At 40.4% G+C, this 11630-nt stretch overlaps 1 protein-coding gene and 1 pseudogene across 3 annotated transcripts; both read right to left on the reverse strand.

The window, feature by feature from the left end:
- Positions 1-4713, reverse strand: LOC145494579 (uncharacterized; annotated as a pseudogene). The gene is made up of 4 exons (XR_014050270.1): positions 4362-4713; positions 3312-3374; positions 1987-2292; positions 1-1347 (listed from the first exon to the last, which is right to left on the reverse strand). The product of XR_014050270.1 is annotated as an uncharacterized LOC145494579 (transcript).
- A 1841-nt stretch (positions 4714-6554) lies between these two features.
- On the reverse strand, positions 6555-11158 carry LOC145494576 (uncharacterized). Of its 2 annotated transcripts, XM_081474075.1 has the most exons (4): positions 11014-11158; positions 9691-9753; positions 7067-7348; positions 6555-6685 (listed from the first exon to the last, which is right to left on the reverse strand). In XM_081474075.1, exons 1-4 carry the CDS (start codon positions 11137-11139, stop codon positions 6629-6631), a joined length of 528 nt encoding a protein of 175 aa, XP_081330201.1. In that variant the 5' UTR covers positions 11140-11158; the 3' UTR covers positions 6555-6628. The 2 variants fall into 2 exon arrangements, with proteins under 2 accessions (XP_081330201.1, XP_081330200.1); XM_081474074.1 differs by lacking the exons at positions 9691-9753; positions 11014-11158 and having other exon boundaries at positions 7067-8314.
- Between the last annotated feature and the right edge of the window lie 472 nt (positions 11159-11630).

Below are 11630 nucleotides of genomic sequence, written 5' to 3' on the forward strand. Positions count from 1 at the left end.
TTGTTCACAGCCAAATTAAGCTAACAAGGGAAAAGGTACAATTTTGATCTGAGTTTTGTAGCTTTGCGTTGAGGTTTTCTGTATATTGTTTGGCCTTCTGTTTTGAGTTCTAATAATCACTATGTACACAAAACAAAGCAGGAAAAAACATATGTATAGAAGAAAAAGTTATAATTCGGTTAATTTTTAATCCTGGGTTAGCGTTAACCAGCTTCCGAAATATCCTGCCCTGTTTTCAACAAGTTAAACTGAGATGAGCCCGCGATCCAATCAAAAACCAACACTTGGTCAGCGGTCAACTTCATAAAAACACGTGACCACGATGAGCTGTAAACTTAAACCCGCGATATGGTCACGTGATAATGGTCACCGGATACCTTGTTTTGACAGGTGTCAATTGATCATAACATGGATGTCCAGTATCAAAGAAGTACACGGTAAACCAAGGCTGCATGTCTGTCAACCTATTATTTAGAGTATGGCCGCCATGTTGCGCGACTCCGTCGTCGTCGTCGTCGTCGTCGTCGCCGTCGTGTGTACGCGCCCACGAGCAATATCGCTAGCTATGATAACCATGAGAAAATCAACTCATGGGTTTCCTTTTCTTTCCTACATGAGTATGGGGCTCCGCTTAGCGCCCCTTCGGGCCGCCGGAGCTCCGCTACCAAAAATTTAGACGTCTGGACCAGGTTGTTCGAAACGTATTCAGGAACATTGATTTTGTTTTTTGTTTTTGTTTTTGTTTTTTTTTTCATGGATCTCGCGTGCGACTCAGCCCATGAACTTGCAAAAATGAACTCCACCAATATTGTTTTTTCAAAACCGGCCTCAAGCTAGTTAGCAATAAGTGACCACGAGGAGGGAAGAGGAGAGAGAGTTGAAAGTAACATATCAAACGCGAAACGTAATATATCAAACGCGTATTTTTGACGAACTTCGAGCTATTTGAAAATGTGGTCAAACACTGTCTTGAGTACTTGATACATCTTCTCAATCGAAACTAAAATAGAAAAGAAATTGGAGAACTAAAATCGTCAAAATCTATGCTAATTAAGATCAGATATCCAAACACCGTCACCATCATGAATCTCTTTGTTTAAACTTCATGAATTAATAATGCTTTGAGAGCTAGAGAGGGTTTTCACGACCTGTAACATTAATATTGCTTAGAAGATTAAATATAAATATTATAAAGGTGCTGTTTACAGTTACTGAGAAGAAGCAAGAAGAAAGCTACCGAAGGGCATTGCAGCTGGATACTGGAATAGCGACCATCGGCTGAGCTGCTCTATTGTTCGGTTGCAGTGACGTTTGTCCTGCTGCAAACTGACTTGGTACATTGCCCGCCTGAAAATTAAAGAAACACAAAAACAGCGTTTTGACAGCTTGGTATCGAGTCATGCATGCAAATCACTGTGAGCATTTATCCGAGGGAAAAGTACGGCCGTGAAATATAACAGGTAGAAGACAAGAGCAGTAGGGATCTAAATTAACTGCAAGCCTACAGGAGGCAAGGTGACTTCATGGTTGGTGCGCTCGTCTTCGTATCAAGCGGTCCGGGTTCGAGCCCTGGCCAGGGACATTGTGTTGTGTTCTTGGGGCAAGACACTTGACTCTCATAGTGCCTCTCTCCACCCACGTGTATAAACGGGTACCGGAGAACTGAAATTAACGCTGAGGGTAACCCTGCGAAGGACTAGCATCCCATCCAGGGGGGATTAGAAATACTCCTAGTCGATCGCTTCATGTTACAGAAACTGGGATAAGTTCCAATGCTGCTGATAGGCTGCTTGGGGCGTATGCAGACATTACCCACAGCAGAGTGAGCACTGTTAACCTATAATAAACTGTGTCAAGAGCGAGATACTTTAATACTCGCTCAATGCCCCTCTCCTTGTTTTAAGCCTAACGGTTGAATGTTTCGCCCGTTTCACGGTTAACGGTTTACCCCTTTTGGACCCTTGTTATTGGTATCACTACACATACCTGACTGACTTGATTGTGCTGTGGAGATTGGTAGGGTGGATCACTGCTCCAGGCACCACAAACGGCCAGGACAATCTCAATGGTGGAAAATATCACAACCAAGGAGCTTATTGCTACCGCAGTATTTTCTTAGTCGGTCAATTTAAGAGGTGCGTCCTTAGGGACAAGGTGAGGTCGGTCTCAATCCACAATCTCCGAATGGTAAAGATTCTCAAACTGTACATCCCACAAACTGAACTGATAGTGATACAATGTTACTCCTGATACCAAGGCGCACGTCATGCTCACAGAGCTCGAGGCGTTTATCTGAAAGTAATAGAAAAGAAAGCGACTTCAGAGTGAAACTACAAGACAATAATCGAAAATATGAGAGACAAAGGATCAAGTTTTCAATGTGTTTTTTTTTTTTTGAATTAAATGAATGTAACTTACTTCACTGCAATGGGCAATGACGAAAGAATTCGTTTTGTTTGGTCTTGCTGTATTTTTTCTACTTTGTTTACTCTCACACGATCAACATAAGGACCGTTCATTTTATATGGGGTGGGTGGTTGCTGGTGGGATTTGATATAAAGTGAAACGTGTATTAATCGGACACCTTTGGGACCCTCACTAGTGTCCGCTTATATTAATACAGGGTGTCCGCTCTAAACACGTTCAGCAATAATGGTTAATTATTGTCCCTTTGGTAACACAGTGTAACACAGTGCAAGATCAGAAACTGTTCATAGCACAATGTCCAGACAGTCAATGCATTAATCTGGAATAATCTACTTAGCTTAAAACAACATCGCTGCATAAGCAATGTTAAAGGAGTCTGAGCTGAGCTTTTAGAAGTAAAAAGCCCCTGAAGTGTCCGATTATTGCAGGTTATGTGCAGCAAAATGGCTTAATATTGGTGTCTGCGTCCGCTTAACAGAGATGTCCGCTGAATACAGGTTTATTTTACAATAAATGTGGGAAGAAAATGTAGGGACCCGAGCTGGTGTCCACTTAATAGAGGGTGTGCTCTTAATATGGGGTCCGCTTAATACAGGTTTCACTGTATAGGTCCTGCAATATATAACGGTGTTGAACACTGTATACAAAACTCGCTTTTTTTATTGTAAAGGGCCACAAAATATGAACCGTATCGCGCGGCACATGTCCCTGTTTCTGTTTGGTTTCTGTTTTCAAGTTACTTAGTTACATTATACAATAAGCATTTAAAGAAATAAAAATGCTACACTCCCCGAAAACTGGAAAAGGAACAACAACAACAAGAACAAAACAGGAGCCAAGGAACCAATGACTGCCTTTACCAGAACGTTACATTTCTGCCTTACCAGTGTTGAGGAGGGACTTGATGTGGTGACCAGAATCACTCCTAAGATACCAGCTAGTCACACCTTGCACACAAAAAATAGAAATTAATATCGAAATGCTGAAAATAGAATACTTGTTTCAAGTCCTAGCTAGGTCATATATAGTTTTTCACTATATGAACTGACCCTAAGCTGGTAAATAACCCATTCAATCGTTCCTAATTGCTGACCTTTTCCATCATACATCGCCGCCGGGTTATCGTGACCGCGGGCAGAGAAACTCCGGAACGCGCTGAGAACTAGTTAGATTGTAGAATTAAAACTAAAGGGTTTGAAACATTTCTTAAATTTTTGCCTTTCAATAACTGAAACAAAGCCTACTTGAGCAGATAAAATTTCGCACAACAAAAGCATGGAACGCGGCGAGTCTTAAATCAACGTTTTTAAGGTACATTCAACGTTTATGTAAGCCTCGAGCAAGGCTCACTTTTTTTCTGCAGAAAGCAGGTGTCCCGTGACACCGCTGTCAGGCTGCAGCCAGTTCAACGTTAGGATATGCATTTTGCCATCGACATTAATCCATATCGCAAGGCTTGTAGACATGAATAATTTTAGACTTTAGCTCAGAGGTCTTGCTTCAAGCGAGAACATTTAATTAAACGAGCTGTAAGGTGGAATGAAAATATAGTTCAGCTTTCCTTGCCATCTTTCTTCTCTTTAGCCTGTGTGCTCACATTGCTTCACGGAGAAAAGTTGACGAGTTTCCGTCGAAAACAAAGGATTTGGGAAATGGCTGTCTTCTCTTTTAACTCAAACTAAGATTCAAAACAAATACTGCGGAAGGATAGATCGCTGATGCATCGTTTTTATTAAACGTGGACTGCTCAGAATGTAAACATTTAGAGTAACCTAAACAATATCCCTGTCATGAAGTTATGCCAGATCCAATGTATACAAAAAGAATTGTTTTAAAACTAAACGACACCTTATCGTTCTAACTTAGTCTCCTTTAAGCTTGGACAATTTGGAACAAGCTGGAGGAGCCCACAGCTTACATCTTAGTGTACTTACGAGAGCAGCTATCCAACATGGCGTAAACAAGTAGCTGGTGTATATTAAGCGGGCTTCATACCTATCCATCATGCCGAACTCCAAAAAGATGGCGCTCATGATAATCTGAGCGATCGAGATGAATTTCAACACTCGTGCGTTATACCCCATTTTAAAAAGTTTGGCGACGTAAATGAAATATAGCTATAGAACTGTATCTTTAAATTAATGCAGATCGAATCCTCAATTAATGCGGAACTCCTTTCGCGCGACAGCTGTAGCACGCTTTACAATAACTGTCTAATTTCTCGCGCGCTGATTGGCTCATTTTTATCATCACTAAGAGTACAGAGGGATAAAAATTTAGTTTATGCAAGCTTGAGGTTCAGCTGTCAGCTGTCAAACTGTCAACTTTTTAATCAATGGGATTTTATGGACTTTTTTAAGTAGACAATCAACAAGCGAAAAAAGCTATTGACAATGTTTGCGTCATTATGCCTCGTTGTCCCACAGCTACTTTGACAATGTTATGACGCAATTTATCATCACTAAGAGGACAGACGCATAAAAAGCTGACGTCAATTTGTTGAATTGTGCATGCTCGATACTCCAAGAAGGTGTGGAGGGGAGAGGCGTTTCTATAGGCTGTTTCAGGGAAGGGGATATGAAGGGCAATTGAGCCGAGTATTGGACGCCTTTCCGGTCTGAGTTTTAAGTTCTCAAAAGACATTTCTAATTCCGAAATTTGTTATAGATACGATTAAGTAGTAATTGGATTTCGTGTCAAGTTAGGGAGTTATCGTGCTCGTAATTTCAAAATGAAATTATGAGAACGTGCGATTACTCCCTGAATTGTATTCCACTTGGTCCAGTTACTATTACATACATACCAATCGACATGGTCGCATTAACGTTTATGCGTTTTTGTGGGACAACCTTTGTCGAAAAAGCTGTAGAAGCTAATATGGGGAAATAGAGAAGAAGTTTCGTAAACGTTTCTGGAAGTCAAAACAATAACTGTTAGGACTATAAAGCTCATTTTTCTCATTTTTGAATTCTGTAAATAAGTGCAAAACATCTCGTGATATTTAGTACATAATTTTATTGTTGTAACTGATCTAGAAACTGTTTCAAGAGTTATTCGAGCTCATGATAAAACTAACTTATCATCAAGCATATATTATTGCTAAACTATATTATGATTAAAATACCATTTGTATAGGTAATCATACGGTTTCGAGTTCAATTTGGAATTAATTTTTCAAAAAGCTGAAATTGCACGAGCCGCTTCGGCGAGTGTAATTTCAGCTTTTTGAAAAACTCACAAGTGCAAATTAACTCCAAATTGAACGAGAAAAACCGTATGATTACGTATTAATAATATAAACATGAAAAAATTCGCGCGGAGGAAGTGCCGGAAGATCTTTCTTGGAGCCATTTTTTCTTATTTGAGAAAACTTTTTTCAAAGTTTCAACACAAAATTTTCGCCATCATTTTACCTGCTATCATATTCTTAGAAAAATTCCTATTATCTTTCAGTCAATCATAATCCAGAATTTTGATGTGTAATTTGCACTGGTGTTACACTTTTTGCACTGATGTTACACTTTTTGCACTGGTGTTACACTTGAACTGCACTGCTCTTAGCCAATCAGAATCGAGTAATTTTTTCATGTGTATTATTATACTATTAACTATTATTTTTACTATTAGCTCTACTGTTATTATTATTACTGCTATTATTGTGTTCGTGCTTTTATTATTACTGCTATTATTATTATTAGGAGTAGTAGTAGTAGTAGTAGTAGTAGCAGCAGCCGCAGCAGCAGTAAGTAGAAGTAGTAGTATTAGTAGTAGTAGAATGTGTATTGTAAAGTTTGAGAGTAATTTTCTTTTGTTTTTTGATTACTTCTCACGTACTATCGATGACACAAACCGCAAATACTTTTGCTACATTTTTGTGACATTTTCTAAAATTGAGAAGAGCTAAGAATTGGAATGACTTGTTTAAATACAAGTCATTCCAATTTTCAGCTCTTCTCAATTTTATTCATTTCTGTAAATTGCATTCTGCTTCCTTTCCGAACGACTTTATTAGAATTGTTAATTGTAAATATTCAGTTGTGCTGGAAACATTTATCTTGTAAAGTTTTAGTGAAGAATTTTAATGAGCTTAATAAAATAATTATTATTATTATCCAAAAAATATTGTTATTAGTATTATTGTTATTATTGTTATTATTAACTACATCCCAGAATATCTAGCATCGGCTAAGCTGCTAATTACTTAGGCTGTTTGCAGTGAGATTTGTCCAGCTTCTGTTTGGTGATTCCTTTGCCATACCTAAAATTAAAGTAGCAGTGTTAGTTTATGTAAGGAACAACATATTTATTCAGCTCTTTGCGAGAATGAAATGTTGGAATATAATTGTCCTTTCTCGAATTATTTATTTATTTAATTTATTTATTTATTTATTCGGTCTATTTGCACATGCCTACATTGATAACAGTTGTAAGTTATGACTGAAGCTAGCTGTACATTGTATAAATATTGTCCGGCCGGGACTCGGGACCTGACCGGGGACTCGCGACCTGACTCGGGACCGGGACTCGGGACCTGCTTCGGGGCCTAAAACGCTCATTACTAGCGCATTAACCATGAGGCCACCGCGCTTCCCACATGTTTTGTCATATCTTGCAGTAACTAAGTTATAGCTTGAAATACCTGAATTTCTCTCAAGGGCTGGTAGCCTTTGCCTGCTGCATGTGCATCACCAATCAAAGCGCTTGCAAAAGCCAGGATAATCTCAAAGATGGAAAATATAAGAACCAAGGACGATATGCCTAACATAGTCTTCTCTCGTTCTGTGTACTTGATTTTGGTCAGTTTTGCAGTACTACTCATGTATTTGCTCCTCACGAGACTGGTCACAGCAGAAGAATAGATGCAGACTGTTATTACTGATACTACGGCACACGCCATGCTGACAGACCTCAAAGCCATTATCTATAACCAATACGAAAGAGAGGGTGGTTTTAGAGTGCTAAAAGTTTTGTCGTAACTACTGCATGTAAGTTGCTTTTTTGCCACCATCACCGACAGTCAAATAGCGATGGTTGTTTCTGTTAACTTCATGACATTTCAATGCTGACTGAGTGATCGAACAAACAACACCGCTACTACTGCCACCGCCACCGCCACCGCCACCGCCAATACCAATTCCACTTTAACTTCCACTGCCACTGTCACTGCCACTATCACTACTACTACCACTACCACTACCACTACCACTACAACTACCACTACCACCACCACTACCACTACCACTACCACCACCACTACCACTACCACCACCACCACCACTACCACCACCACCACCACCACCACCACCACCACTACCACCACCACTACCACCACCACTACCACCACCACTACCACCACCACTGCCACCACCACTGCCACCACCACTGCCACCACCACTGCCACCACCACTGCCACCACCACTGCCACCACTGCCACCACCACTACCACCACCACTACCACCACCACTACCACCACCACTACCACCACCACTACCACTACCACGTTCAATTTCAATTTCACTTCCACTTCCATTGCCATTGCCACTGCCACTATCACTACTACTATCGCTGCCTCTACCACTAACAGTGCCACTGCCACTGCCACTGCCACTGTGACCAACACCGCAACTGCCACTGTCACTGCCACTGCCACTGACACTGCCACTACAGCCACCACCATTACCTACCGCCACCACCATTACCTACCGCCACCACCATTACCTACCGCCACCACCATTACCTCTGCGATGTTAAATGCACTGCCACTGCTGCTTCCTCAGCTACTGCTGCAACTTAGCCGATGTCTTTGTTCACTCAGAATAAAGCTGACATAGCTTTGACTACAGTCATCAGTTTTGGAACTGCCTTATTATAGGAAATTAACGATACACTTTATTCACAAGATTTAAAAACAACCGGGTAAGTTTAATGCATCTTAATTTACATCGATGTTAATTTTAAAGAGCACCTTTATTATATAGACACGAGTGTTTTACCACTTGTAAAATTCATACGAAACCACATTCGGGACTCGGGTGGCGTATTTTCCGTATCCTCACTAGTGAAGATATCGATTACTTCACTGATATCATGTTTGACCCTTAAACTGTACTTAAATTTGTTGCTGAATGATCGAAAGTCTTCAGCAATCTTTGGCAATCTTCGATAACCTTCGGAAATTTTCGGAAATTTTCCGGAAACGTTCGTGTGTCCTTGAGACAATTTTTGGAAAATTCGTCGGAAATCTTCGTCAAATGGTCAAAAACGTCGTTATCAGTATGTCTATATAATAAACAAAATAATACATGGTTGCTTGTAAATATGGAATATATCTTCGAGTGTTCAATTTAATATCTACGCTCGCCCATGTATTATCCTCTATTTGTTTCACCTTTGTTTCAGTAACAAAACCTCATCTGCTCAAAGCTCCACTATCAATGCCTCGGAGTCCGTATCTGGTAGTTCTTCTTCAAGATTGAGCTCAAAATGTCTTTGGACTGGTTTTCGTATTGATCCGTTTCCCCGAGGGGATAGCTAACTTCCTCAGTCCTTCTTAAATTTTCCAAGGTCATTTCGTCTTCGCACTTCACGGTCACCTTAATGGGGATTTCCAATGAGCTAACAATGACTGGAAATACTTTTTTGCCTTTAGATATGTATGTTGAGACGTTTGTATTACAGTTAATTTGCGTAAAATAAACTTAGGCGCGTTAATTTTGTGTAACGTAAATTTTCTTTCGCGTTGTCAAAGTACATCATTAATTTCCTATAATAAGGTATAATAAGCACTTAATGACTGGCCTCGAGGGGAACAGTGAGTTTTGTTTCCCGAGACCCTCAATGTTCCCCAAGGCGAAGCCGAAAGGAACATTGAGGTCGAGAGCAAACAAAACTCACTGTTTCCCGCGGGACCAGTCATTGAGTGTTTTGTTATACCTCCCAACTCAAAGATAGAAAAAAAGTGCGAAGAAATAGTTTGCTTGACGCCGGCTGGCTCACAAATTTGCCGCGGTTTCAAGGAACGCGTCCTGATCATGTGTGAGTCAAAAGTTCAAGTTGTTGTTTCCCTAGGGAGTTAGTGAATTTTGTTAGCCCTGGCGAATTAGTGAGTTTTGACCCACGACACATGACACGTTCTCCTCCAATCGGAAAACGTATCTCAGTTCAGAGGTAGAACAACGTAATTTATGACAATCATAGAGGAATCTCAAAGTCTAAACAAGTCTAAAATCAATGAAACAGCTCTCATTACGGCGTAGTTCTTACCAAAGTTAGGGAGCGTCTAGCCGAGGTGGACATTGCCAGTCCCATGATACCAGTAGACAACACCTTGGTAAAAACAGAAAACAGTTCGCCGTCAATATAAAATGGAAACTTTAAGATAAATCGTGCTTTTTAATTTTTCCGTAGAACAGATGGATGTTCGAACTTACTTTTATAGCATTCTCAACTGGTAAGTTATTTTTCTTTCCTCTGTACTAAAATAGCTGACCTCACAGGCCCTGGTTGATTCTAAATCATTAGCTATTTAACCGTTGGACTACGAGCCCGAGTTTCCTATGAGTCTTTAGTCAACGAAGCGTAGCAGAATGTCGAAGAGTGAAAGGCAGGCAGAGTGAGATCACTTGCATTGTGAGCACTCTTAATTTTATAAAAAAAACCTGTCATCGCTTGTGCGATCATTTCAAGTGCTAGACAAATTCTTGTTCTTCTCCGCACTTTTGAAAGCATTTTGTCTCCTCTTCTCTACAGTTCTTTCTTTCGCTTTTTCGATCCTCTTGTTGTCCTCGCCCGGAATCGCCCGCGAGATCCCTGGTCTGATTTTCTTTGACCCGGGCCCGCCAACCGGCATTGCTCTTGTCAGCAAGCTTTAGTATTTTTTTGGCAATGGCGGGAACATATTTCAGCTCATAGTCGACCTTTTCCCTGGCTTTCTCTTCCTCCCTTACAGCCAGGAAACTGCCAAACTCGTTCAGAGTCCCTTTATCCTAGTTATGCGTAATTACAAAGAAACGCGTATTTATATTGTAACCTTCGAGTTTCAGCTTTCCGGCTCCAGCCGCCTTTTCCATTTTCTGAGTTTCACCAAGCCTGGTGTAAAGCTTTCTATCGTCTGATCAAGATGGAATTTGTGCGCTTCGAAAACGTCCCCTAGCACTGCATAGTCTGGCTCGTGGAAGGTTCTGGGCTCATGGCATGGCTATACGATAACGAAACCCGGAAATGAAATCTGAAGCACAGCCGTAGTGGTCTCACACTTGATAAAAACATCAAGCAATTCATTTCTTTACATTCTCTACTGAAGTCGCAATGAGGAGTATCACTGATAGTAATCGTAGTGCTGACGAAAATGTGTAAGCATGAAAACCTGCATGCTGTCGCGAACGCTTCCAAAGGAAATATTATCGAAAAATCGAAAATTTATCGAACGTTGTAAAAACAATTCATTGTCACCTACATATAAACCCAAGCTGCAACTGGTTCTTCATCGGTTGTTTTTAAGTTTTAATCTACTTTGAAAACATTGTAAAGGAGAAGAAGAGACAATATTCTACCATGGATCATGTTACATCTCCGCAGTGTACTTACAAGAACAGCTATCCAACATGGTATGAAGAGAAAGCTTGATAGAACACATCGTACTTGAAATCCGTCGACCAACCCGAGCGTTAAAAAGATAAATGACATCAAAATCTGAACTATCCAGATCTCCATTTCAAGACGTCTATTTTGCGCAATTTTAAGCTAGCTTTGGGAAAAGGTTAAGCACTTCAATTTTCAAAAGCTGGTGAACTGTCCACTGATGAATGCAGAATTCAGCATAATAGGTGAACGGCTCTACAGGTAGAGTGTCACGAATACGTAAATTTATGTCCATATTTAAGACTGCTACGTTTGTACATGTAAATGCACGGGCGAAACTGAAAGATAATTAACTTTGCGGTCAGCTCTTCAGATGTGGATTCGCCTTGCTTTAGGACGCTTTTCAGTTTCCTTTCTCTATGGCCTCTTCTGTTAGAGGTAGCTCTGTCAATAGGGAGCTTAAGCAAACCACGACGGTGACACGAACAAGAACGTCAGCGAAAGGAAAACGTTTCACGAGCAAAGCTGTGGCTTTGCATGTGAATTATAAATCTTGTATATTTCTTTACTGTCATCTACAAAACGGCAATAACCAACTTCTGCGTGTTTCGGAGAATCTGAAT

This window comes from Orbicella franksi, chromosome 8, assembly GCF_964199315.1.
Source record: "Orbicella franksi chromosome 8, jaOrbFran1.1, whole genome shotgun sequence".
Classification (NCBI taxonomy): domain Eukaryota; kingdom Metazoa; phylum Cnidaria; class Anthozoa; order Scleractinia; family Merulinidae; genus Orbicella; species Orbicella franksi.